Source organism: Hibiscus syriacus, unplaced genomic scaffold, assembly GCF_006381635.1.
Source record: "Hibiscus syriacus cultivar Baekdansim isolate YM2019G1 unplaced genomic scaffold, ASM638163v2 tig00008013_pilon, whole genome shotgun sequence".
Taxonomy (NCBI): Eukaryota; Viridiplantae; Streptophyta; class Magnoliopsida; order Malvales; family Malvaceae; genus Hibiscus; species Hibiscus syriacus.
In genome coordinates this window covers 1,053,478-1,080,737 of record NW_024062150.1, presented here as the reverse complement: position 1 = coordinate 1,080,737, position 27,260 = coordinate 1,053,478, and the positions used below count along the sequence as shown (strand labels likewise).

At 30.7% G+C, this 27,260-nt stretch overlaps 2 protein-coding genes and 1 long non-coding RNA gene across 3 annotated transcripts in view; 2 read left to right on the top strand and 1 right to left on the bottom strand.

Annotated features, from left to right (window-relative positions):
• The window catches only part of LOC120201862, a 29,402-nt gene extending 8,182 nt beyond the window's left edge, over positions 1-21,220 (bottom strand). Inside the window, exons 1-2 of the long non-coding RNA XR_005523684.1 lie at positions 21,188-21,220; positions 10,112-10,117 (exon numbers count right to left, since the gene is read on the bottom strand). This is a non-coding gene — a long non-coding RNA (uncharacterized LOC120201862). The remainder of the gene's footprint in view (positions 1-10,111; positions 10,118-21,187) is intronic.
• On the top strand, positions 5,477-6,564 carry LOC120201859. Its single transcript, XM_039202392.1, has one exon. It carries the CDS (start codon positions 5,653-5,655, stop codon positions 6,208-6,210), a length of 558 nt encoding a protein of 185 aa, XP_039058323.1. The 5' UTR covers positions 5,477-5,652; the 3' UTR covers positions 6,211-6,564.
• A 293-nt stretch (positions 21,221-21,513) lies between the features above and the next one.
• LOC120201775 lies at positions 21,514-22,092 on the top strand. Its single transcript, XM_039202317.1, has 3 exons — positions 21,514-21,675; positions 21,761-21,806; positions 21,914-22,092. Exons 1-3 carry the CDS (start codon positions 21,535-21,537, stop codon positions 21,988-21,990), a joined length of 264 nt encoding a protein of 87 aa, XP_039058248.1. The 5' UTR covers positions 21,514-21,534; the 3' UTR covers positions 21,991-22,092.
• Positions 22,093-27,260: the final 5,168 nt, after the last annotated feature.

Below are 27,260 nucleotides of genomic sequence, written 5' to 3'. Positions count from 1 at the left end.
ATATCCTTATACACAAATCATATATTTTATTTCATGTTCACATACTCTTTTCCTATCACTTATGCTCATATATGATCACTGATCTTTATCACCTCTTCATAACTTTGATAATCAACTTACTCATATAGAACCTCATTCTTTACATTCTCTTGTACTTGTATTTCCTTCTTTAAAGCCCCCTTTTAAAACATACCAATACTTATTTCCTTGCCTATATCATATCTATATGATCAAAATACAAAACCACATCCAGATCCACATCATACTTGATTAACTTAACTTTATCTTTTCTTCAAACATACAAATTCTTATCTTCTTTACTACCTCACCATTCTATGACCATAATATAAAAACATATCCCAAATTCACTTCATATTCAATTAACTTAACCTGATATTATCTTTAAATTTTTTTAACTCCAATATGCTTCCCATCACATAACTTTAACTAACGCCAACTCTTTCAATCTATGATGCAAACCCTTATCATATTCACATTCTCACTTATACCCAATACTATTCTCTTACTTCAAACTAATAAACTCGGGTTTCATTTATCTTATAAACTTGTCACTAAGGCACTTGTTTTTGAATTCTTCTACAAATTCTATCCCCATCGCTTACTCTTTAAACGTTCTTATAGTGACACTTGACCACCATACTCCATCTTATCCTCACCATACTTGGTTGACTTAACTTATCAATTTCACATCCTTTTCTATACACCATGCAATTTCCTTTGTTCACTCTCAACATTCCAACTTCATCTGAACCATATATACATCATTTTCTTTCAAATTAGCTGACTATTATTCATTCAACTTATCAAACCACGCTCTTATCCATACACGTAACAATTTCCCCCGTTTCAAATTCATGAACTCTGGCTTCATATATCTGATAAACTTATCACTGAATACTTATTCTCGAACTTTTCTAGACTAATAACCACATCATTGAGTCTTCTATCATTCTCGTGATAATATTTGTGCACTATAGTTTAACTCATCCGCATAGTAACTAAACTACTTCATCTGAATTCTCTACTTTGAAATAGTGAAGATCCTCTAACACTATTCGATTGCACTTTCAATCTTCTGAACATAATCTTTAATTTTTACAAAGGTGTTCCTTGAGGTATCCGCTCTTCATCCTGCCTGGCCAGGGCAAGTGAATTGCTATCACCATCATGTTCACCTCTCACTTTTCTTCAGAAATTCTCATAATCGAATTTCTACTATATTATACTAATCTTATTCTATTAGCAAGACAACATACTCCTTACACAATCAGATCAGAAATTTTCACTTTGAGTTGGCATGTACACATTTTAAAACTTATTTAAATTCAGTTTAAGCCTAAAATCGCCCCAACCTGTATCCGACCCGGATCTGAGTCCGAGGTGTCACATTGACTTTTCAAAACTTTGTTCTTCATAAATCCACAAAATCTTAAATTCATCATTTAAGAAAATAAATACTTTACATTAATAAATACAATCAAATGATTTTATAAAACCGATAAGAGCATATTCAATTCAAATTTTGTAATTATATGCCAACTATATTCTATAAAATAAAATACATATATTCAACATGTTTCTGATCTGATTTTCATAAGGAAGATAATGACCTGTCTTGTTCTTCTTAGCTTTTATTCTCGCTTTCCGTAACCTATGTGTGCAACATTCACATGCTAAGTTGATGACTTAGTGAGGCATAAAATATATAATAGAACTCTAATTCATAATCAAGCATGAGCAAGTTCTACTAACATGTTATATACAAGCATAACACACACACACACACATATATATGTATCATTTCCATACTAATTCCTAATATGCACGTTTCATATATTCATTCTAAATTATCTAACACATTATTCATCGAAACATAAATATATACATATCCGTTTCATACCAAATCATATATTCTTATATGAAACCATTACCCATATGCACACATATCATCAATTACATTCATAACTTTACCATCTTATTATCATACTTTCACATACATACACATCATATTACCAAACAAACATATAACATTACATATCATTTTTCTCATATTATATATTTTCTATTGGCCCATGTACACATGTGAGAACTATAGATATGTAAGCCTATTGAGGTTGTGCACTATACTGTCACCACAGCTCGTATGGGGTCCCACTAGAGGCATATGAATTTGTCCCGAAGTACCACTATGAAATGTCCCGAAGGACCACGTAAAACCCTCGACTCTTGGCATGCCAACTATACCTCTAGCCCTCATAGCATATAACATGGGCATTATTATTTATCATTTTATATATTCACATATGCATATCACTATTTATATGATTTCATATTCATATGGCACTTATCTTATAACACTTCCTATGTGTTCATATAACATGTATATCATTTTCATCTCTTGTTCACATATGTTTCCCATATATCATATATATCACATATACACATAGATCATTTTCATATTCACATATCACATGACTTATTTCTTATTCTCATATTTTCTCATATACATATCAACACCTATTTTCTCATCTTATAACTTATATTACATATGCATGTAATTTCATGACTTATTATCAAGTAGCTCATGTAACATTCTTGTAATGTTTCCTAGATCATTATCATATACTACATAACATATAAATGCATATCACATAACATGTAATACAAGCAAAGTATATTTACATAGTACACAATCCTAATCATGCTTTGAATCATACTATCATCTATTCAAAATATTGAAACAAACTTATCACAAGTCTAGTTTCCATGTAGAAATACATATATTCTAAGAGTATGAACTCACCTGACCTCACTAGTCAATACCAATTCCTTGTCTTTTCCTCGATGACTATTACTTGACACCTTGTCCAAACATTGCTCTCGATTGATATCTACACAATCATACATATCGGAATTCCACTTGGCATACTCTAATTTTCATTTCTTAAACCAAAAGAAAGATATATTTCCATTTTCCCCTTTGAAGTGTATCGATACACTCTATAGTGTATCGATACATTCCTTAACATTTGTATCGATACACTACCTATGTATCGATACACAAATTACATTCGATGTTGTCCTGTTCAATGGGGTATCGATACACTCTCTAATGTATCGGTACACTTTGATTTTCTTCCCAGATTTTACTCTTGATGTATCGGTACCTAATGAATGTGTACCGATACACCCTTGCCCATAAATCAATTTTAAGCACGAAATTCACCTCAAATCCATTTAAACACTTCATGTTTCATCCCCTTATATATACTAAACTCAAACATACATACTTAAGACCATTTGTACTCATTTATCCCATCTTAAATCTCAAAATCCTATCTTCCATATAGAATTCAAGAATCATACTAAATTTTCTACTTATTCTAAATTCAATTTCATCACTTCATATCTCTTAATTTCACTATTGACAATTCAAATTCAACTTCCAAATTCATTTAAACCTTCATATTCAAAATTTCATTTAAAAACTCTATTTACTCAATCTCTCTTAACATATCCATCTTTGAGTTTTTACTTATCTTTAGACTTCCTTAAGCTTTTGTATCACTCCAAGAATCAAAATAAACTTTAAAACGAAAGAATTAACCAGCTTGAAACCAACTTACCTTATCAATGGAGCCACAGGAAGAGGAGAAGAAGAAGACTGAACCAAAGTCTCCAGACTTTTCTATTTTCTTTACTCCCTTTCCACGTGCCATCTCCTATATAAAGGAGAAATAAAAATCTTTCTTATAAAATTACCATTATACCCTTCAAACTTTCCACAATTACCATTTAATCTAACTCTGAAATATTTTTATTTAAGTCCTTGAACTTTTAACTTGTTTCGAAATTGAGCACAAAGTTTCCAAAATTTACATTTTAGTCACTAGCTCTGATTTTGGAATGTTAACGATAATGTATTAGAAAAATATTGACTCATTTAGAATATTAGAAAATTTATTTTATGAGATAAAGTGTTTGTTATAGTGTCTATAGAAATATGTACGAATTATTTAACATATTTGGAAAACATGTCTTCTAATTTATTATTATATTAGACTTGACATTCTAATTATATACAATTTAAAGAAACGTTAAATAGTCTATATGCCTTTTTATTTTTATTGTAAAAAATACCTTATATTAAATATTTTTAATACCCTAAATGAATTAAAACAATTATATAAATATATATTTTTAAAAAAGGCAAGAAATTGATTTTTGAGCCCACAGTAAAAAGAAAACCAGGCACCGTTTCACCGCACAAATAAGAGAACGACATTATCATCCAATGTGGTCCCTTCACCTAAAATAATCATAATTATTATTTAAAATGAAAAAGAGAAAAAAATCTTACAACCCGACAACTAACCATTCCGTTACCCCTTCAGAAAAGTAGGGAGTCTTGAAAATAATTCAGTTAATCGTTAAGCGGTATAATCACTAAAGTTTATAGGTTAATTAATTAAATTATTAAAAATAAATCATTTTAATTAGCTAAACTGCTAAAATTGTTAGTTAATGATTACAATTGTAGTTATTAATTTTGATAAATGGTTAATCATTGATTAATCGTTAATAAATTATAATAAATTATTATTTTTAAAGAGAATAAAATTATAAAAATTAAATTAATTTCCCCCTATTTCTTAGTTATCATATTAGGGCACATTAAGTGAAACATAAATGAAAAAAATATAATTTAAATTTAATCTCAGTAAGTATATTCATAGGCAAATATGCACATAAGATTTTAAATTGAATAAGAAAGCTAGTATACCTCCTAAAATATGTTTCTATAAAAATAAAATATATCTATAAATACATAAAAAATTTACAAATATATATGTTCAGATCATTGTAAATTTTATGAAACTTTAAATTTTTTGTGTTGTTTCAACAAAAAGAATTTATGTTGTGTTATCTTTGAAAAATTTATAATAGATTAATTTGTAACCGAACAATTAATAACAATTAATGATAATAATAGATTAATTTGTAACCGAACAATTAATAACAATTAATGATTAATAATTAATTATTTCTTAATAACTAAATTATAATTAATAATTTTTAATAACCATTATAATGATTAATGGAGCATTTAGATTAAACAATATAATTAACCGCCATGAACAACCCTATAAATAAGAAAAAGATAAAAGAACTTCACATCACTTAACGGTTACCGTCACAGCAACCCAACCTCTTTTTAGTTGGGCCCCACCTGACCCAAGCCACTCGGTATTGCGGGACCCATCTGACGCGTCAACACATATAAAATGAAGAAGACCAAAGAAACTAACCCGAAAACCCGATTCGGACCCACCTCCCCCTCTTTTTCCTCGCCATTTCTTGAATTTCCTCCTATATATTTCCATTTCCCTGTCTATTTTTTCGGCAGATTCAAGTATCAGCAGAGCAGAAAAAATATAACAAAAAAAAGGAAGCGATTTTTTTAGTGTTTAAATTAAGAGAAAAAAAAATTCAAAAATCCTTCCTTTTCTCCTTCGATTCCCCTTATGAAGAGATCGTAAAATTTCCCAGGCTCATCTTTCGTTTTTCTCTTTCTGTAAATTTATTTTAGGTTGATTTTGATTTTATCGGTGGTGTTTGGGATTAATTAAAATGGGGACTGAAGTTTTACGGCCTCAGGATTGTTTGATCGACCGAATCCGCGTACCACCGATGGCATGTCCTCGCCGGAGATACGGAAACGGTAGCTTTATTCCCTGTAGTCATTATTGTAACCATAACAATAACAACGGAAACGGTAGATTCAACCGGAAATCCGCTCAGAGGAAGCGGGTAGGATCGGAGCAGCCGATTTCGAAGAAATACAGCTCTGCCGATGACCTGAAGACGGTGAGGAACAGTGTTACGATGGACAAGGTTACGATCTTGAGACGAGGTGAGTCGTTGGATTCGAAGATCAAGAGCAAAAGTTTGGTTGTTACGGGTACGGATCGGTTAGGTCCGGATCCGAAGATGGTACCGAAAGAGATCAGAATAGTGGATATCAAGTCTTCTGTGATGGGAAAATCAGACGTGTATGCCGGATCTGCTTTCTTCGTTTCTCCGGCGCCGAGTTCTCTTCCTTTGCCTTCTTTCTCGAAGAAGAAAGAGGTTCCGGTTGATGATTCAGCTACCAGGGATCTACGGCGGTTGCTCCGGTTGGATCTCTGAGATCAGAGGCCTTACCCGAATTAGATTTGAATCCGAATAAGCCTTCGCCTCTTTCTCTCTTATTTCTCTCCTGGCCATCTCGCCTCTGTTTAGCTATCCCCGAAATTTTCAAGATCCGAGACCCTCCGTGATATTTTTTCAAGATGTTGGACGGATTTGAAAATATGGGAAAATATTAGAGGCGATTGGGTAACATTTCAACATATATCAGGCCACGCGTTAAAAGAGTACGGGGCTTTGTTTTATATAAATGAAAATGAAGGGTGGACTTATGTAATATTAGGGGAATAGTGGGCGTGGGTTGAGTTTTTAAATGTTGGGATGTAAAAAATGCTTTTTTCTGCTCCGCTGTGACGAAAGTCTGTAAGATATTTGCAATTTAGTCCCTTTGATGTAAAATTAGGGTGAAATATGAGCAGATTTCTATAATTATTATTATTATAAAGTTTTTTTAATAATGAGATAAAAACAAATTAGAAAATCAAGGGCTTAAATATAAAAAAATTCTCTAATGTATGTCTTTGGTTTCAGTCTAATATTAATTTTGTTATAATTTAGTGTCTAACATTTTATTCGGAACTCAGTTTGAATCAGGCTTATGATGAACCGTTAATTTTAGCTGTTAAATATTCTTTAATATTTAAAAATGATTTTTGAAAATAAAAATTAATTAAAATAAAAAAAGATTTCTTTCCCTCTCTTCCCCTTTCTCTTCACCGAAGACAGCATTTCCGAAGCTTAAGCTGGAAATCGAAGCGGCATTTTATCCCCGTCGATCACTTTTACAATGAGGGTGGCATTGTTGCAACCTCTAAGGTTCTAAGGTGCAACAGAGGAAGACCTGGCCAAGGTTTTCGGTATCCAAATGGCGAATGAGCTTGAGGTGATGGAGGTGGAGGTTTCCATCGGAAGAGAGGTTAGTGCCTGCTTTAATGGAAGACCAACGCGGATCTCATTTGCAGTGTGGAGGGGTGTGATATTGGCGGTGGAGGAGGAAAGACGAGATTCATTGAAACTAAGACACTAGACCTTGCTGAACTGAAACGACCAAAGCTACGACCCCCTAAGTGTTGCTTGTGAGGCGGTCTTTGGTTCACAGAATCGCAACCATCTGGAAGGACTTCCTTCACAGTTGTACACACGGGATTCCTCTTATAACCCTCATTTCATTCTCTTCCCAAAACTACGACCCCCTAAGTGTTGCTTGTTCTTCCTCTCTAGGCCTTTCTGTTTCCATTCCATTTACTAGGATATGCGACTTGTTCTTCCTCTCTGAACTTAAGATTGGCCGCAACAGAGTTTTGTCTGCCTCGAAACTTCTTTTAATTCACAAAGCAGTATACTTTTTGTTCTAGTTCTCAGTTTTGTCTTGCTTAAATGGATATGGTATCTTAGGGTGTGTTTGGTTGGAGGAATGTGAGATTTCCTGAGAATGAAATCCACATTCCCCGTTTGGTTGGTCGGGAATGGTTAAATTATAAATTTATCCTTAAAATATTTTAGATTTATAAAAAAATCTATAATTAAAATTTTATATGAAGTTCAGGGATAAAATAAAATTTTATCCTTTTATTAAACTTTTTTATATTTCAATTTTGTAAAAAATTATATAAATTTTATGAATTTAATATTTTTAAAGAAAATATATAAATATTTTTAAACTTGTTAAAAAAATATATAATAAAGATAATTTGGTCAAATATACATTCCAATAATTTTGTATTCTTTTAACCAAACACTGTAATCTTATATTCATGCTAAACCAACCAAACACAAAATACAACATTCTCAGTAATCTTATTCCCTGATAATCTTTTATTCTCACTGGTAATCTTACATTCTGTGAACCAAACGCACTTTTAGATTGTTCAAAATTGATAATATAAATGATTGTGAGCATAGGGTGTGAGAAACGTCTGTTGCCCTTGGGAATTTAGGTGATGGATCTTATTTTGCTTCTCTGATGAGTGCTAGTGGGGTTTGATACAATGTTGTTCATGTTTAGATGGCATGGAAGCTTCAGGTTTTTGGTCGACTGTAATCTTTCCAATCTTGTTATGCTTTGCTGTATTTTTAAGGGGATTGACTATTCATGCGATGGGGCTCGAACTCTCTCCTTGTTTGATGGTCTCTATATTTGGTTGGCGTCGAACTTTTGCTGCCAACTGTGTGTGCGCGGTACCAGTGAGAAGGCTCGAGTCAGGTTTTGGAAGATTTTGTCAGCATATCGGTAGGAGAAACAGAGGGAAGATGAGAGGGAAAATCAATTTTTGTTTTCGTTTGGAGAAGATGAGAAGATGAGCTGGAAGAGGAGAAACAGAGGGAATATGAGAGGGAAAATATTTTTTTAATATTAAAATATATGTCACCGGATATTTTTAATAAGATAAAAGTTGAAATTAATGATATGTCATGGTCTGATTAGCCAATCCATTAATTTGATCTAAAAGTTTATATATCTGATTTGTTTTTACATTTTTTGATATTTGAATTTTTTGTTCAGAAAATATTTGATATCTAAAAATGTACACTCTTATCGTCCACTCATCCCGGGAAGGCAAAAGTGTCAATGCCAGAATGTTTAATTCCCAAATTAATGCACTCATCTCATTAATTTCTCATCTAGTGTATTTTCTACAGTATCTCCTAAAGTTTTCAGGATATCTCGGCGTCTTCAAGTTAAAATTTTACTCTATGGGATTACCAGACGTCTTTAGTTAAATTCTTTATGATTATTGTGTATTTTTGGAGATTTTCTCAAAAAATTACTTTTTCCTTAAATATTTACGTGTCAGACACCCTTTGAGATAATATTCCTTAATATCACCCACTCTTATCTTTGATTCAGAAGTTCGTTCGATCTTTCGTTGTAAGGTAATTTTTTTAATATATAATATTTTTTATAATTATATATGATTATTTGAAAAAAATATATTATAGTAATTATTTTCAATTAATTTTTGTAGTTGTAAAATTGAAAAGCGAGATTATAAGCCGAAATATTTTTGCCGATACGGTAATAATATAAAATTATATTATTTAAATTATTTACGTTTATGTGTAAGAATAAAGCGAATTTCAGCTATTGTTTATTATGATAGATAAATTCAGGAAGAAGGAACCAGCGTTGTTTTCGTAATAAATCATTATGTTAAAATATCCTTCAAGAGAAACATAACTCTTGAGGAGGTGATAATGAAGATTTCAAGGAATGTTCATGTTAGAAGTACTAGAAGAATGACGTCGCTCCAGTACATATTTTAACATAATGATTTAAGGGAAAAATAAAATACTAAAAAAATTAAATAATACAAAGGGTGTTAGATCGGAAATATTATTTCAAATGGTGTCTGATACGTAAATATTTAAGGAAAAAATGATTTTTATGGGAAAATCTCCAAAAAAGCACAGTAATCAGGAAAAAATTAACTAAAGACGTCTGGTAATCTATGGAGCAAAATTTTAAGCCTGAAGACGCCGAGATATCTTGGGAACTTTAGGAGGTACTGTAGAAAATACACTAGATAGAAAATTAATCGGATGAGTGCATTAGTTTGGGAATTAAACATTCCCGCATGCCTTATTTGGGCACTTTTGTCATCCCGGGACATCCTCATACAAAACATCCGCAATCGCTACGTCGGGGCATCCTCGTGCATAATACTGGCAATCGCTAAGAACGACTCATGATAACACCGAAAGAGAGGTTTCACGCCAATTCTACTATTTCATCTGCCACTCTATTATACTCACGAGACGCATATTGAAATGATAAACTCTAGTCATGTTAAAAGCAATAATGTGTGAAGGCATCGATGAAACATCCCTTAAATCCGAACCTCTATCAAGCATAAAATCTTTTTATCATTCGTCTGGATCATAACCTCTCATGTCTCCAGACCTCACCCTTCATAGACACTCCATTATTCAGCATCTAGGACCGAGCAACGATCGATGACCTTTGAAAAACATAAGATTAATCGCCCGAATGATCTCGAAGAATGCCACCACCACAAATAGGTCAACAGGGACTCCACCCTACTAGCATCATAATTACTAAATATAGCCTTACGAATTATTTAAGTTCAATTTATTGTTGTTGTGGAAAAATAATTTGAAAATAAATTAAAAAAAATCAAAATGAAGCACAATGCAAAGTGTTGAACTTCAAGTTATACATACATAAAATCCGACTCAATGAATGTTACCTTTTACATATAATTTAGGGTAAACTACATCATATACTACCGAACTTTAGACATTGTATCGTTTATACCATTGAATTTTCAATTTTGCCAATTATAATGTTAGACTTTGAGTTTCGTTTCAATTATATCACAAAACCGTTAAATCGTTATCGACACGATGATGTGGCTAACGATTGCCGACGTGGCTGACGACTTTCAAGGTAGGCACTTCACCAAAACAACGTCGTTTTGATATAGTTGTTAATGATTTAATGACCCAATGGTATAATTGAAACGAAAACTAAAATTTAGTGCTATAATTAACAAAATTAAAAGTTTAGTGGTATAAATTATACATCGCCTAAAGTTCAATGATATTTGATATAGTTTACCCTATAATTTATATCTATCAACTTACTTTCTCCAAAACAACTTCTCAATTTTTTTTATTAAACTACACATTTAATATCTAAACTTTCATTTTTTTTCAAAATCATACTTAATGTTTAGTTTTTTTTCTTCAGTTTAGTACCATACCATTAAAAACTTAACGGATGGACTTACATGACATAGCTCCGATAGACGAATGACCAATTCGAACGGTGAACCACGAGAGAATAATGAGTCGATCAACATAGTCCAGTTTCAAGTCCATCAGACAGTGAACCATAAAGATCGCAGGATGAAGAAATCGAAGAGTCTATCATCGATTAGAGGAGATTGAAGCATTTTCCAGTGGAAAGTTTAGACTTCATCGACTGACAGATGCGAAGATCAGTGACTGTAGATATGGTGGTGGGCAAGCCCGTCAGTTAAGCTTTTAACGGTAAGGTACTAAAATGAAACAAAAACTATATGTTATGTATGATTTTGAAAAAAAAAATGAAAATTTAAATACTGAAATAAATCAAAATTGATAGTTTTGGTATTAAAAACGTATTACCCCTTATTTTTTTTATTAAAGACTTTTTCAATTTTAAGCTACACGCAAAATGTTACATCTCTAACTATTATATTATCATCTTTGTTCGATCTCTTTGAACATTTCATTGAATTTCACTTGGATGCAATCCTTCCAATCTTGGCCTTAAGTTATGAATTTTTCAAAGGGTCGAAAAGTAAATTATAGAATTTAAAGGTTAAAATATAATTTTATCATTCCTTTAATTTTAAATTAAATTATAATTTTATCTTTTATATAATATATAAATTTATCATAATTTAAATTTTGAAGGAACTAAAGTCTATATTTTATTTGAAATAAGAAATATCTCAAATTACTCGAAATATGAAATATCCCAAATTACAATCATAATCGTAAATTAAACATATGATTAAGACAATTTCCTATAATCATTGAAACAAAATTAACAACTTAAGATCACATAAGGATCATACAAGGAAAAATTAAAAATCTAACCAAGAAACTCGAACAAAGATAGATACAAACATATCTGATCGCATCAGCAAACAAACCATAAAATGAGATCAAGCCATTGAAAGACTACCGAAAAACCTTAAATCAGACCCAAGCGAAGTGAAAAGCTATCCATGAGTGCAAATTGAGTATTCAAATCCAATCCGAGGATCTAAAGCAGGGAAGATCAACAAGATATCATAAAAAATGCCATTTTGATCAGTAGTGACGATGTCAAATTAACCCTTAGAAAAAGATAAATGAAAAAACAGTCAAACGACCCAAAAACATGTCAAAAGACATAAGAAAACGTGTCATAAAGGCGATTGTAAATGCATCATATATACAAACATATTGAAAAATAAATAAATAAAGATATGATATAAGAAAAGAAAATGACAATAAAAAATACCGACGATCAACTATCAATATTAAAGTTGGTGTCACTGTTAATTAACAAAGATAAAAAAATAGATAAACAACATACCAATGAGAGAAAACTAGGTTTTTTAAATAACAAGTTAGCTTTATTCTCCGTAAGTATCTTAATATAACTTTTAATCCAATTCTTCGTGTGTGTGTGTAATTTATTTTTTATTTGTATTTATTCAATTCTTCCTACATATGTTTAAGGGTGATGAATGTTATAAATCGCTAATATTTGCTCGTTAATTCTTTGGTCTTATGGATTTATTACTACTGATTTGGTTGTATTGTGCTTATTTTCGTACATGATCTTATTTTCCAAAATTAGCAGTAAAGATGACACATTCTGTATTTTTATTATTATTTGGTCACAGCTGAAGACGTGGACACGACTCTGGGCATGATATGATTTGACATGGTAGTTTCTAGAAGGTCCAGTCAACAACAGTTTTCTAGAAGGTTCAGTCAGCAGCAGTTTTCTAGAAGATCTAGTTAACACCTTCTGGAAGGTGGACGAACATAGATATCTTAGGACATTTGTTTTTAAATATTAGAGTTTGAATTTGAAAAACATTTGGAATTATCTTTATGATTTTAGTTTAAATATTTTAATAGTTGTTTTTTATCTTGTCCATATTTTTAGGATTTTATAGTTTAAGAATTACCTTTAGGATTTATTTCTTATTTATTTTAGGAATTATATTTTTCTTTGTTTTTAGGGTTTTTAGAACGCTATAAATACCCCTTGGGATAAGCCTAATAGAATCATCATTTCATCCTTTATTTAGTTTAATAAAAATTATTTTCTTCTATTTTTGTTTTCTTTAATTTTCTTTCAAGCCGAGGGCTAAAGCGATGACTCAATTCCAACATGAGAATTGAAAAGCACTTGAATAACTTCGGAATATCTCTCTCAATCTCTATGCTTATTTTCAAAATCAAAATAGTTTTCAAAATCAAAGATTGACTTTGGTCAAGATGTTGTTGCGATTAAATGTGGGATGAAGGATCGACTTATTGAAAGCACTTTGATTTCTTGGGAACACACTTGGCAAGATTGTCTTGCTAAGAGGGAATTAAGATCGAAATTAGTAGTTATTGAAACAACAATCCAAGTCGGTCTTCACGAATTTAAACGGTTATTGATCTACGACAATTGATGTTGATCAGATCAATTTCCAAAGCAAGAATCAAAGATTTCCTTTGGCATTCGGTATACAAAGAAGAGTCACAAGGATTGCCCTTGTAGACAAAGTAACTGACATGAATCCCGAAAGAAAAATCTAATTCGATGATCCGAAGGAAATTGAGTCAAAGCGAAAGCCTAAGGTTTATTTTACCAAATTGAATTTTCTTTTAAACTTTCTTTTTAATTTTCTTTGAAATCTTTATATATTTCTTTCTTATATTTTATTTCTCTTCATCTATAAATCTTCATCATTACTCAAATTTTAATCCATCAACTTCTTGGCTCAAAGATCAAACAAAGCATTAATAAATCATGAAGTTTTCTTAGTCTCTATGGGATCGACCCTTACTTTTTTTTTACTACGTTAAATTTCCTTTTATTTATTAATTAAGAAGAATGAATTATTTTGACGCAAAAAAAGGGTAAAGTGCACAAATCATCTCCAAATCATAGGGTTTTATTTTTTTTGAGTCACTCGACTACTAAAAGCTATAAATTGGTCTCTTAACTATATGATATTGTTTTGTTGAGTCCATCGACTATTAAAAGTTACAAAATGATCACTTGACTATTCATACATTCCAAACTCGTCTCTTTTTTGTTAAAAAATTGACGGTCTTTTGAGTTAGACATTAACTTGTTGACTCAACAAAACATCGCCCTAGTTGGGAGACCAATTTTTATCATATCACACTCAACAGATTAACGTTCAGCTAGTGTGTGCAAAAAAGATTCGATGCAATTGATCTGATCCGATGATCCAATCTGAAAATTTGAATATCTGATCCTTTTTTATTTTTGGATAATTCGAATCAAATATCCGAAAAGTTTCGAATAATTGGATCAGATATAGATCGGATAAGTTCCAATTTCGGATTATTCAAAAATCCAGAAAATGAGATTTTAGATTTTAGATACTCTTTAACCCAATAAATGAGTAACTAACTCATTAAAGCTCTAATCCAACAAAAATTATGATATTTATTTATTTAGTTATTGTATGTGAGTAAATTATATATATATATATATATATATATATATATATAATATAAGTTACATTAAATCATAAAATATAAAATATAATTTTTTTATCAAATTAAATTTTATATCCCTTTTATAATAAAGGTAGCAGATACGAATCACTATTTTAGGTATCTAAATTTTTTTGGATATTCAAATTTTCGAATCGGATCCGATATCCGAATTTTCACACCCCCTACGTCCAACTCAGACAACATTGAATTTTTTAACGGAAAATGATGAGTTTGGAACATATGAATAGCCAGATGATCATTTTATAACTTTTAATAATTGAGAAACTCAACAAAATGATGTCATATAATTGGAGGACCATTTTTTATCACATCAAAATCAATAGGTTAATGTCTAAACTGAGACAACCACTAATTTTTTTTAACAAAAAATGACGAGTTTGGAAATATGAATTGTCGAATGATCATTTTGTAACTTTTAATAGTTGATGGACTCAACAAAATAATATCCTATCTTTGGAGACCATTTTGCAAGGGACTATTTGTATACTTTACCCTCTTTTTAATCGGATACCTAATCTTGATTACATATGTAATATGATACATAAATTTTATTTTGATACAAAAATTTGACCCGACCCGATCCGAACCCAATTTTTTTAAAAAAATCGACCCTATCAAGTCAGATCGAGTTGAAACCCATCAGATTCATATTAAATTGTCATCCATAGTGATAAGAGACATAATATTAATAAAATCTAGATTTCTATAAAATTTGTTTAATTCATTCATAATCTTAAATATTTTCTTCGATAAGTGGAATATGAAAATGAATTCAATTGTTTCATTGTAAAATACAAACCACTCATATTCAACATCAATTTATAATGAGACCTCCACCATATATCATATGGTTTATCTAATTCAAGCTATTGATTTAAACTTTTTTTTTTCAATTACAATTTTACTATTTTCAAAAGTTTTAGCAACTTTTTAGTTTGATTTTCTTTAAGTAAATCTTTTCGCTTATAAGATGTTCTAACAATATTCAACAAAAATTAATTGAAGTTGGCGAGCAAAACTACGTAGAATGTAGATTATGCTTTTGTAATGATTAGAATTTCGAGACCATTAAGCTTACCCTTTATATTGCCAGTCTCATCAAACTCTTACTCACAAAAACTCGTGACAAATTTAAAAATTACTCATTAAACAAAGAAAAAAATAGTTTCTTTAGGATACAAAGTTATGATATCTCCCACATGAATGATTCTAGGGAATTATTTCTTTATTATTCTTATCAACATAGGACACACATAAAGTCATTTATTTTTTAGATTCATTACTACACTCGGATATTAATATTCTAAGATAATATCCTTACCAAGATCTTCCATAATTGCCTTGTAGTTTCTTTTATACAACAATTTATAAGCTCTTTTTAAATTGAATTGAAGGTAGAATCATTTAATTACTTTTAGATGCATTTTTCAAAATAATATTTTCTACATTATCATTCTTCTTTGCAAACCAATTTAAAAGTTAAATTTTCTCTTATTATTTAATTTATCACATTCATCATGATTACGAAATGACAATCTTTGAAGCAAAAGAAATCTAAAGCAGTGAAGAGAAGGAGTCAAACAGATTTGACAATCGCTTTTAACTCACTCAGTTTGTTGACTTAAAGAAGATTCAAAGAATGACTTAAAATTCTTTAAATTCTCAAACTTTAGAAATGTCATTGTTAATCTCACCAATATGTTTTCTAAACCTAAAAGACATATTCAAATCTCTAAACATAATAATAAAAATGTATTTCCTCATGCAAATTTAGGATCTGTATGTTTAGCAGTAATTAGTTTTCTGGAAATTGAATTCTGGAAAATGAATTACATTATCTGGAAAACGTTTTACGATGTTTGGAATATGTTGTTTAAACATTTTTTCCACTAGTTGATGAGTTTTTTAAAAATTATTTATTACAAATATTAAATACAATAAATAATATTATTTATCATAAAACTTAATATAATTTTTTTTTAAAATATTAAAATAATTTATTTATTATTAAATATTATTTTTATAATTTTATTAATAAAAATATTAATATGGGTATATTTTATTGAAATAAAAATATTCTAAATTATATTAATTATTTATTAAAGTAATAGTGTTATATTATATTTTAAAATTATTAATTAATATATTTTAAATATTTTTATTAAAATATTATTATATTATTATTAAATATATAAATAATATTATTCATTATTAATAATTTAATAATATTATTTCTATAAAATTAATAAATAATATAAATTTATTAATAATTAATTATATATTATTAAAATAAAAATATAATATCTTATATTATTATAATATAATTGATTATTTTATTATAATATTAAAAATATAATATTATATTATTAGAAATATTAATAAATATATTTTAAATATTTTAATAATTAATATTTTGATTGAAATAATATTAAAATATTTTTATTAATATTAAATTTATAAAATAAAATTATTTTGAGTGTTTATTCTTTGAAGTGAAAAATTCAGAAAATAACTTACGGAAAATCAGACCGTAATTCATTTTCCAGAAAACACAAAAAAATTCTGTTGGCCAAAAAAACGAATTACGTTGACCAACCCGTTTTTCTCCAACCAAACACTAAAAAATATTTTTTAAAAAACAAATTACATTAAATACACACGAGATTTCGTAAAAAATCAATTTCATAATTGGTTTTACCCAAACAAACAGACCCTCACTCATTTTCTCAAAGCCATATCATCAACAGATAGTAATAAAACAGATTCAATATGAGCTTCTTCAAGAAATTCTGGTCAAGCACAAAGAGAGATGTTATAAAAAAAATTTCAAAGATTTCTTTTAAGGGTAAAAAGTGTGAAGAAGGAGTGAACTATTCCTTTTGAACGCTTATTCCAGAAAAAGCTAATATGGGGTGTTTAGAAGATTATAGACCAATCAGTTTGGTTTGGGGAGTGTATAAGATTTTGTCAAAAGTTATGGCTAGAAGGTTAAGATGGTGTGTGGATTCTATTATCGGGCCCTCTCAGTTTGCTTTTATATCGGGAAGATAAATTTGTTTATTGCTAATGAAGGAATAGACTACTTAAGGAAGAAAGGGTTAAAGGAGTGGTGTTCAAAATAGATTTTAAAAGGACCTACGATATGGTCGATTGGAGGATGCTTCTAAAGATTATGGAGGAAATGGGTTTGGGGGAACGGTTGTATTCATGGATTTCTAGATATATTTCCTCAGCCTCGATTTCAGTTTTAGTGAATGGTGTCCCCACAGAGAACTTCCTGACGGCTGGAGGTCTTTAGCAAGGTTGTTCACTATCTCCCTTATTGTTCAATTTGATCGGCGAGATGTTGAATATAATGTTATCAAAGGTGGTAAAGTTAGGATTGTTCATGGGTTCTCAGTTGGAAAAATCCACAAGTCATTCATGCTCTCTGACTTACAGTTCGTAGATGGCTTGATCATTTTTTGTAATGCGTCGCTCGGGCAAGTTACGAATATTAAAAGAGTATTGCGTATCTTTGAGGTGGCTTCTGGGCTTCAATTAAATCTCTTCTAGAGCAGGTTATTTGGAATTAACGTAGAAGTCCTTGCAGGTTGGGCTTCGGTTATTGGCTTCGGTTATTGGCTGTTCGGTGGGGTATTTCCCATCCGAGTACTTCGGTCTTCGTTGTCTCAGCGGGAAGATTAGTGCTTATAAAATCAGTTTTGAATTCTCTGTCCATTTACTTCCTTTCCATTTTCAGGTTGCCTTTAGGGGTTTACATAAAGCAAAATTCAATCATGGCAAGGTTTCTATTGGGGGGACTTGGCGGACAAAAACCGAATCCATTGGATCAAATGGTCGACCATTTGTCTGCCAAAGGTAAATAGAGGCTTGGGTCATTGATCTTTATCTCATAAATTAGGCTCTACTGGGAAAATGGATATGAAAATTTGCTAACGAGAAGGATACTTGGTGGAAGAAGTTGTTATGCAACAAGTACAACTTAGATGCCAGGACCTTGGTGGTTAATAATTCAAAGATTCCTCGAACTCCATGGATATGGAGAGATGTTGTCAAAAGCTGTCACAAGGAAGATGAGATTGGGGTCTGTTTTCGTAATCATTTACAAGTTCAAGTTGGGAATCGGGATTCAATTTTCTTTTGGTTAGACTCATGGCTATGTGAAGTGCCATTGAAAATCAAGTTTCCAAGGCTGTTTGCCCTTTCGGTTAACAAGGAAGGGAGAATAAGTGAGTTCAGCTCAAGAGGTGATTCAGAATATATTTGTAATTTTCCATTGCGTATAAGATTATTAGATTAGGAGTTGTTACAATGGGACAGACTCATGTCTTTACTGAATTCTTTCAGATTCGAAGAAACAGAAGGCAATTGGTTATCGTGGATTGAAAATGGGAGGGGTCCTTTTCAGTAAAGTCCTTTGTTAAAATCTGTTTAAACTCGGCGGGGGCAGATTCATTATGGAGGAAGAATATATGACTGGGACTGGCTCCACCCAGAGTGAAAGCATTTGTTTGGCAAGTGACTCACCATAGAGTGTTCGTCATAGTCGAGTTGTTTAAGCGGGGAGTCGCAGCGGTGGTGAATTCCTTATGTCCCTTGTGCAGCCTTGAACCAGAATCTGTGATTCACTTTTCTTTTTTGTAAGGTAGCGTGAGATCTTTGGAATCGTTTCTAGAACTTACGGAAGCTTTCTGCTACCTTTCCAGGTAATATTCCAGCCTTTTTAATCACCTGGGTGGATTTGCTACCTCATTCTCTCATTTGGAAATTTATTCATTGTGTAGTATTTTGGTCGATTTGGAAGAGCAGGAATGACAGTCTTTGCTAGTGGGAAGCTAGATACCACTCAATGATTTTTTTAGCGAGATACAGGCTAGCGTCGTGGTTCTTGGCTAAAAATCTTCTGTTTTGATTTCGTTGGATATTCTTGATGGGGATCCGTCTTTGGCAGATTCGCGTTTGGTTAAAAGGAAGACGAGCTCTTCTTTCGCGTCGTGGACACCACCTCCTGTTGGCTTTATGAAAATTAATGTAGATGGGGCGATGAACCGAGACTGTGGAATTGGCGGGTTAATTCGTGACTCTAGCAGCAAACGTCTGGGTTCGTTCTCTGAACCTATCGGTCGAGTCCTCCTGCCTTGGCTGAACTGTTGGCTATAGAGCAGAGCTATATTTCTCTTTCAATTAGGAGTGGAGGTCAAAAGGGCGAATGATCCTCGAGTGTGACTGTAAGAATGCCTTAGAGTGGATAGATAATCCGGCTTCCTGCTCAGCTCACTTTGTGCCTATTGTGAGGGATATCGTATCAATGGTTATGGATCGAGCTGTTATTACAAGACTCGTTCATCGAAGCGCAAATTCAGAGGCAGGTGTACTTGCAAAGGAAAGAATTGGGCGATGATGTTTTATTTTATTTTATGACATAGGGGTTGTTGTGTTCTGTAATGGTGCTTTTTTGTCTTTAAAGTATGTGTTTTGTTGGTTGTACAGAACTTTTATCCTTATGAAGGTACTCTTTTTCTCATTTCGTTATTTGTTGATATATTTTTTTTTGTACGTGTGAAGATGATTTTTAATGAGATCTTCATCTTTTATAAAAAAAAAATTCAATTTTTTTTTTGTTGACAATGACCTTTTTATGTGTTCTTTCTTCATTGTTTCTTGGTGTGTTAGATACTAAACAACATTTTCTTTAGTTGGATCATATGAAAGAGAACTAACATCAACTTGGCTCTCTATCTCTCTTAATACAAATGTTATGTTATCAACATGTATCGTATATGCCGATTCCATGACAGTTTATTTCTTGAGTTTGGAGCATATTAGTGAAGAGAAAAAAAATTCTTGTCCAACTTGAATTGTTGAAGGTTGAACCAGTGATAAGGTACATGTTGACATTTGGTAAGAACTTGTATAATTATTTTTGGACAAATCAATCTAAAGTTTTATTCTTCTTTCGTGAAGGGTTAATCTTATTATCATTCCGATTCTCATTACTATAATTATAATTTACAAATTGTAATAATTATTAATTAGAATTCACTGCTTAATAATTATATCTATTATAAAAAAAAGTAATATCTTAATTACTAATTAATTTTAATTGCTTTAACTTATAAATTAAGTATACAAAATTATTAAAATTGAATCAGAATACTTTACATAAGTGTAAAATAATTTTTTTCTATTTCAAAAAATATATATTCATAATTTCGTATATCACAATTCAACACTCAAATATTCTTTACAAAATCATCCAAATATAGCAAATTGAACTCTTTCAATCTCTTAATATTAACTCACTCATATTAGAATTTTTTCAAGAATTTAAAAATTATAAAATCTTCTCACTCGTTCATCACTCAACTATATTTTCACTCATATTTTGATCATTAAATTTATTTTTTTAATTTAATCACTAAAATTTTAATTAGCTAATGTTTTGGTCACTCATATTGTAAAATTTTAGGTTTGTTTCACATAGAAGGAATAAAATGGGAGAGGAAAAGTTGTAATGCAGCACTAGTATTAATATGAATGATGATTGCAGCATAACGTTATATGATAATAATGCTGTATTTGTGAAGTTTGGATTGCTTTCGATTAAACAAACAAGGGATTCAGGTTTAGAAAGGTGAGATGAGTTTTGTGGAATGATTCATTGGCTTCTAACGACGGTGGCTAAAATGATGATTAGCACAATGTTTGGGTTGGTTTAGATAGAGAGAAAAGAGAAATAGAGAAGAGAACAAAGAAAGAAAAATGAGAGAAAGATAAATGTTGTGTTGGATTAAATTTAATTTTATGTGAAAATAAAAAACGATATCGTTTTGGTATATGTTGAGATGTCATAACGTCATTAGTTATTTAAAAATCTAGTGGTTATATTGAAAATATTTAAATTTAAATGACCAAAATAGAAATAAAAAGATAGTTGAGTGATAAATATTACAATTTACTCTAAGGGGAAAAATGGACAACTTTTTATTATTTTCAACTTTGAGGGGAGCCAAAAGAAAGAGTGAAAAGGATACCCGGCAAATAAAAATGGACAACGCAACACCGATGCCAAAATCTCCGTCTCTGTCGCCACCACAGGAAGCGGCGCTCCACCAAGACGACGCCGCTGTTGACGATGAGAATGTAAAGCAACTGAAGGAATGCTCTTCTCTGTACTTATCCTTGCAAGTTAATAGAATCTCCCTTCTCTTTTTTATTCTTTGAACCATACTCTAAACCTTAGTAAACTCCTGCAATGTTTTTTTTTTTGCAGGATTGTCTTGTTAAGAGCAACAGAAATTGGAAATCTTGTCAAATGGGTACGCTTTGAATCCTTTGATTCTCTCGTTTCTGTTAAAACCCAATTAATTAACTTGTCTCTTTGACCAAATTTCTGTTTTTCTCTCCTTAATTTGTTATTTTGTAGAGGTTCAGGCTTTGAAGGCATGCAATGAGAAGAGAAAGAATAGCAATGAGAAGAGAAAGAATAGCAATGGGAAGTGAAGTTTTTATGTTGTAAGGATGATGAAAATTACCTCAACAATTCACAAATTATGAACAATTTTCTATTTGTTTTTGTTTTAAATTTGATTTGGCCGAGTAATTTAATGCAAGAACCATTAGTAGACTTAAAGTTTTCTTGATCTTGAACAAAAGTCTCTACTGAATAATGCTTAATTCTTCCACGGTAATTGTCTTGCTTTAAGATCTTCAGAATTTTCAGTGGAAATCAACACTTCAAAGATACTAGCGATGATGAATATATGCACAACATGATCTCTATGTATCCATCATTAGTGGAATTATTTCACATGTGTAAGTGAGACTACTAGGGCATATACCGCATTATCTCAAATTTTCTATGTACAAACTTATCTTTTTGTTTAATTGTGATTCTTCTTTTTCCCTGTATAAGAGTTTTATCATAGAAAAGTAGTCTACATCAATGGAGCAAACCTCATCCTTGCTCCAAAGAAAAATCATCTTCTCTTCCAGCAGTTAAAAGATGCAACAACTCTAGCCAGTGTGGAAATATTCTTCTTGCCAATCTCTCATGTTGCAATCCTTTGTATACGAAAAGGTTGAATTACAAGTGATCTAATGATCAATGAGAAAAAGGTTGTCATACTAGGATGGGTCTTTTATTGAATGGACAACATAAAGAGGGACAGTTATCGCCTTGTTCTATGAAGAAATGCAAGGAACTATTCATGAAGCATAACGCCTTGCAGCGTGATAAATAGACCAATGGTTTGCATCAGACGCCCAAAAATCAGGGCCAATTGACCTTCCTTTCATAGTCAAGCGAAACATGGGAATCTCCTGATTTCCAATTCTAGAAATGTAATGGCTGCTAATGTTCATTTGCTGCATACGGATGGTCGAACAGCAGGGGATGACGTGAGCCTGCAGAAACATGAAGAAATGGCTTATGTTACTGAAAGAAAAATTACTACGTTATTGTAAACTTGTATACTTCATGAGTGAATGTCGCAAACCAATGTCTTTATTGTTGCCTAGACCTAGTCCAGTTATTAACTTCATTAACACCCTCTGCTCTGAATCTGTAAGTTATTTTTGCTGATCTTCTATTTGCTTCAGTTTAAAGCTGTTGGGTGATGAGGTTTACTGATGTTGTTACTTGATGTGACTGAAACAGTATGGTTTATCATTAAGGTAACCTTCTTCATTGATATTTTTCATTAATTTGCTACTTATTTAAAGCTTAAAATAATTATTAGTATGAACACTGTCATTTTTCTTTTTCTAGCTTCTTTGGCATTAGATGTTGTTTTACTGTTTTCAGAGAGTTGTTTGCTTTTTATGTTATTAGCAGCAGTTAGTATAGTCAGATATTATGGAACATTAGACTACTGGTTTTGAAAAAATTACACTGTTTATTTTCTAGATTGTTCAAAATATCTTTTTACGTTCTAATTCTACTTTAGAACACCTCATAATCTGCCATATTTTGACGGTACATGGAGTAAGAACTCCTGATGATGTTTGTTCGTTCATGATGAAAGTTGCCTAGGGGTTGGTTGAATTGGTTAGTCCTCTTTCACATCTATTTTTAAATTCGGTTTTACAGTTGATCCAGCTCGAACTAGTTGAATTGCCATAGTGGTTTGGACTGCCATTCTCTATAGTATTCTTATGTTGTTGTCGTAAGGTGCATTCATGAACTATCTTACTTGAATTTGGGTGTGAGTTTCATAAATGGGTTGAGTCCAATTCGTCTATGTTTGATTTATTTAGGTATTCCGATGTATTTGGAGGGTAATTGGAGAGTCACATCCCTGCGCACATATGAGACAAATGAAGAACCAAAGCAGCATAGTTCATGAATGTGGTTTTAGATTGATATATTTTGAAAATTTGTAGATGCAAGCAGTATCAAGACGTGTACATGCCCATTTAGGGCTGTGCTCGTATTGTGGATCGCTCGCGTTCATAAGAAAAAGATCAGAAGTTTGGAATTAAAGCAGTAAGCTCGAATTCATGCAACTAAGGTGAGTGCACCTTGAACTCCAAAATGTTTCACGATTTTATAATTTTGATGTTTTGCATTTCATGTTTGGACGTTTGGTCAATATCCAAATAAAAATAAGAAAATGACCCTACATATGAATAATGATTATTAATGATCATAATCGAATACGAAAATATATGATCTTAAGAGAATGTCGTAAAATTTTAGTATTTATGAGTTAAGCCTTAGCAAAGGTGTCATAAAAGTGTGAATTGCGAGAAAAAAGTTCTAACACTCTAACAGTTAATTAAATACACTATTCATAAACTATAGAATGTAGGATACACTCTTGAGTGTGAAAATTAAAACAAAGGCCACACTATCATTTCATTAATTATTTAGCTTCTAATTAACATACAATTAAAATTTTTAAAAATTGGTCAAATAAATGATCATAAAAAATTAAATTTTGATTGCCTTTTTTACTTCTTTTATTTTTCTTACCGAATTTTAAAAGTTTTCAATTTATTTATTGAATTTTAAGGATAGATTTTTTTTTCTGATCATCCTATCGTTAAATAATAAAAGATATCATGACATAACAATTTACATCAAAATAACGTCATTTTGAATCATTGAAAAAATAAATAAATTTAAACGAAAATAACATTATTTCGATTGCTTAAAAAATCTATTTTTTCTCATTTTCCGTTCATTCTCCATTCCTTGGTCTCTTTTCACTCTGTTTTCTCCTCCCTCATTTTCTCTCATTAGTTTAAACGCATTTTTGTGTTTCTCATTTTCTTCTTCTTTTCCTCTCCTCGATCCGAATGGATCTAAATTCGGACCATCACGTTGAATTTTGACTTTTGGGTAAGATATATTTGGGTCAAATGGGATGTGGGTTGAGGCTAGCCAAGGTTTGTTGTTAATTTCTAATTTTGATTTTTATTTTAGACTTACTTGGTTGTTGAGATTTGGTTTGAAATGTCTTTTTGGATTATATAATCTTGTAGGAAGACTGTATGATTAGAAAGAAATTTGGGTTGAACGACTACAGTAGAAGTATTCAAAACGATGGTTGAACGTGTGATGCTGGTGCTTGGATGTTCGCTGGGGAGGATAATTGGTTGAACGAGGAAGATACGCATCAAATTTATGCAGTTTGAAGTGTTCAAAACAATGGCAAAAATGATGGTTGAACGTGTGATGATGGTGATTAGAAAAAAAGTTAAGTGATGATTTATGTAATTTATGCAGTTTGAAAATTCAATTTTTTATTAGTTGATTTAATTTTTTTTATTTCTTTCTCTTTTTTTTAACCCATAGAATTCATATTTTTTATTATTCTATACAGAAACATATCATTCATTATTCATGAGGATTTAATAGTGTAATTTTATTTTAAAATTTTTGTTTTGGTCTTTGTAATTTTTTTTCTTCAAGTTGTCCTTGTGATACAAAATAAAATCACAACTAAATCAAACTCACTTGTTAGCTACCTTTGACTCCAACAATATCGACAACAAGTTAAAAATACAGAGACATTATGTTAAACTAAACGCATGATTGTATTATAAATTTTATATAAAAAAATTATTTTAAGCTATTGTAATTATGTACTTTCAAATATTTACAATATTATTTATTGTTTAAACTCACAATTTCTTTAATTATTTTAGGTCCCAATAATTATTATTAATTTCCTTAAATTCGTAATTTTACTTAAAGGGGAAAATTTCAAAACAAAATATTTTACTCCTCTTACTTTCATCTTATTATATTTTGATCCTAAAATTGCAAAATATGAGAGCGAAATTGTCGACAGCTACCGGTAATGTTGCCTAATTGTGCTCATGCCGACAACATTACTAATTGATATAACATTCACCCTGTTTCGCTAAATAATGTCTTGTTTCTGTATTTTTTTAGCATCATAATCTCATTAATTTAACCTTCTTAAACTTTTCTTGGAATTTTCATAGCTTTTTTCCATGGCTAAAAATGAAGATATTAATGATTTTATGAGTGAATGGGAATATCAATTTGAAATACCATAGTTTCAGAGGCATTACTGCCATCATAAAAAATAGCTTGGGCAGTTTCCCATATTTTAAGATAATTTAATAACTATTTTTTAACTTTACTCTTTCTAATGAGATAGGAAAGTACAATTGTGGTATATTTTAGGTATTAAAATGAAGAAATAAATTTAAATATCAAAAGTATGATATACATGACCTTTTTATCTCAATGATTATATATCTCGAGATTATTACTTAGGAGTAAACAAACTTAAAATACATTGGAATTATTATTAAAATTAAAAGTTAATCTTAGAAAATAAGATATTAAATAATAGAAATATATTAAAAATATAAATAAATAGAAAAATAATTAAAGAAACTAGCCGCTTTCTTCCACCTCTCTCTCCCTTTTTTTTCTTCTTCACAATTTGTGTAAATTTTATTGATCAATCCAACTTTTTCTTCTTTAATTTTGTTTAACCGTTGGTGACACCGATTTTGATGCTGGTTGCCGCCCTTCGGTTATCTTTTTCTTTTTTTTTTTAAATTTTTTTAATAAGAATATTTATGTCTTTGTGACATGTTGTACTCCTTTATGACATGTTTATCTTTGCCTTTGTGACACGTTTTTCTCTACCTTTTGGTAGTTTATGATTTTTTTTCATTGTTTTCATTTATCTTTTTTCTCAAGGTTAGATTTGACATCACCACGACTAATCAAAATGTTGCTTATTTGTTATCATGTTGATATTCTATGCTTTGGAGTCACGATTGATTTGGATACATGCTTTGCATTCGTAGATAGTTTTTTCACGTCGATTGACTCTGATTTGAGATTTGTCGATGGTTTTCAGTAGCTTCATCCCCTTTTGTGGTTTGTAACACCCATAAACCATATACATCTCTAAATGCGAGTTAAAGATGTTACGTCAACTTTACAGATATACATTGATCATAAACACTTAAAATTTGGTTTCATTTAAAAAACTTTCATTTTTCAACTTTAAACTATTTCATCAATAATGAAAAATCATAAAATAATATTTAAACGTTCAAAACAAATCCATTTTTAGGAAATAATTAGGCAGTTTAATGCTATATTCATAAACTATTTAAAAACATGCCTAAATATTGCTTAATTAGAAAACCATTTTAAAAACATAAACGTACCTATATATATACTATTCAATTATAAATATGAATATAACTAGACTAATAAAAAATAAATGGTCCTAGTTTAGAGACCATTTAAAACAATTCTAATAAAGCAACAT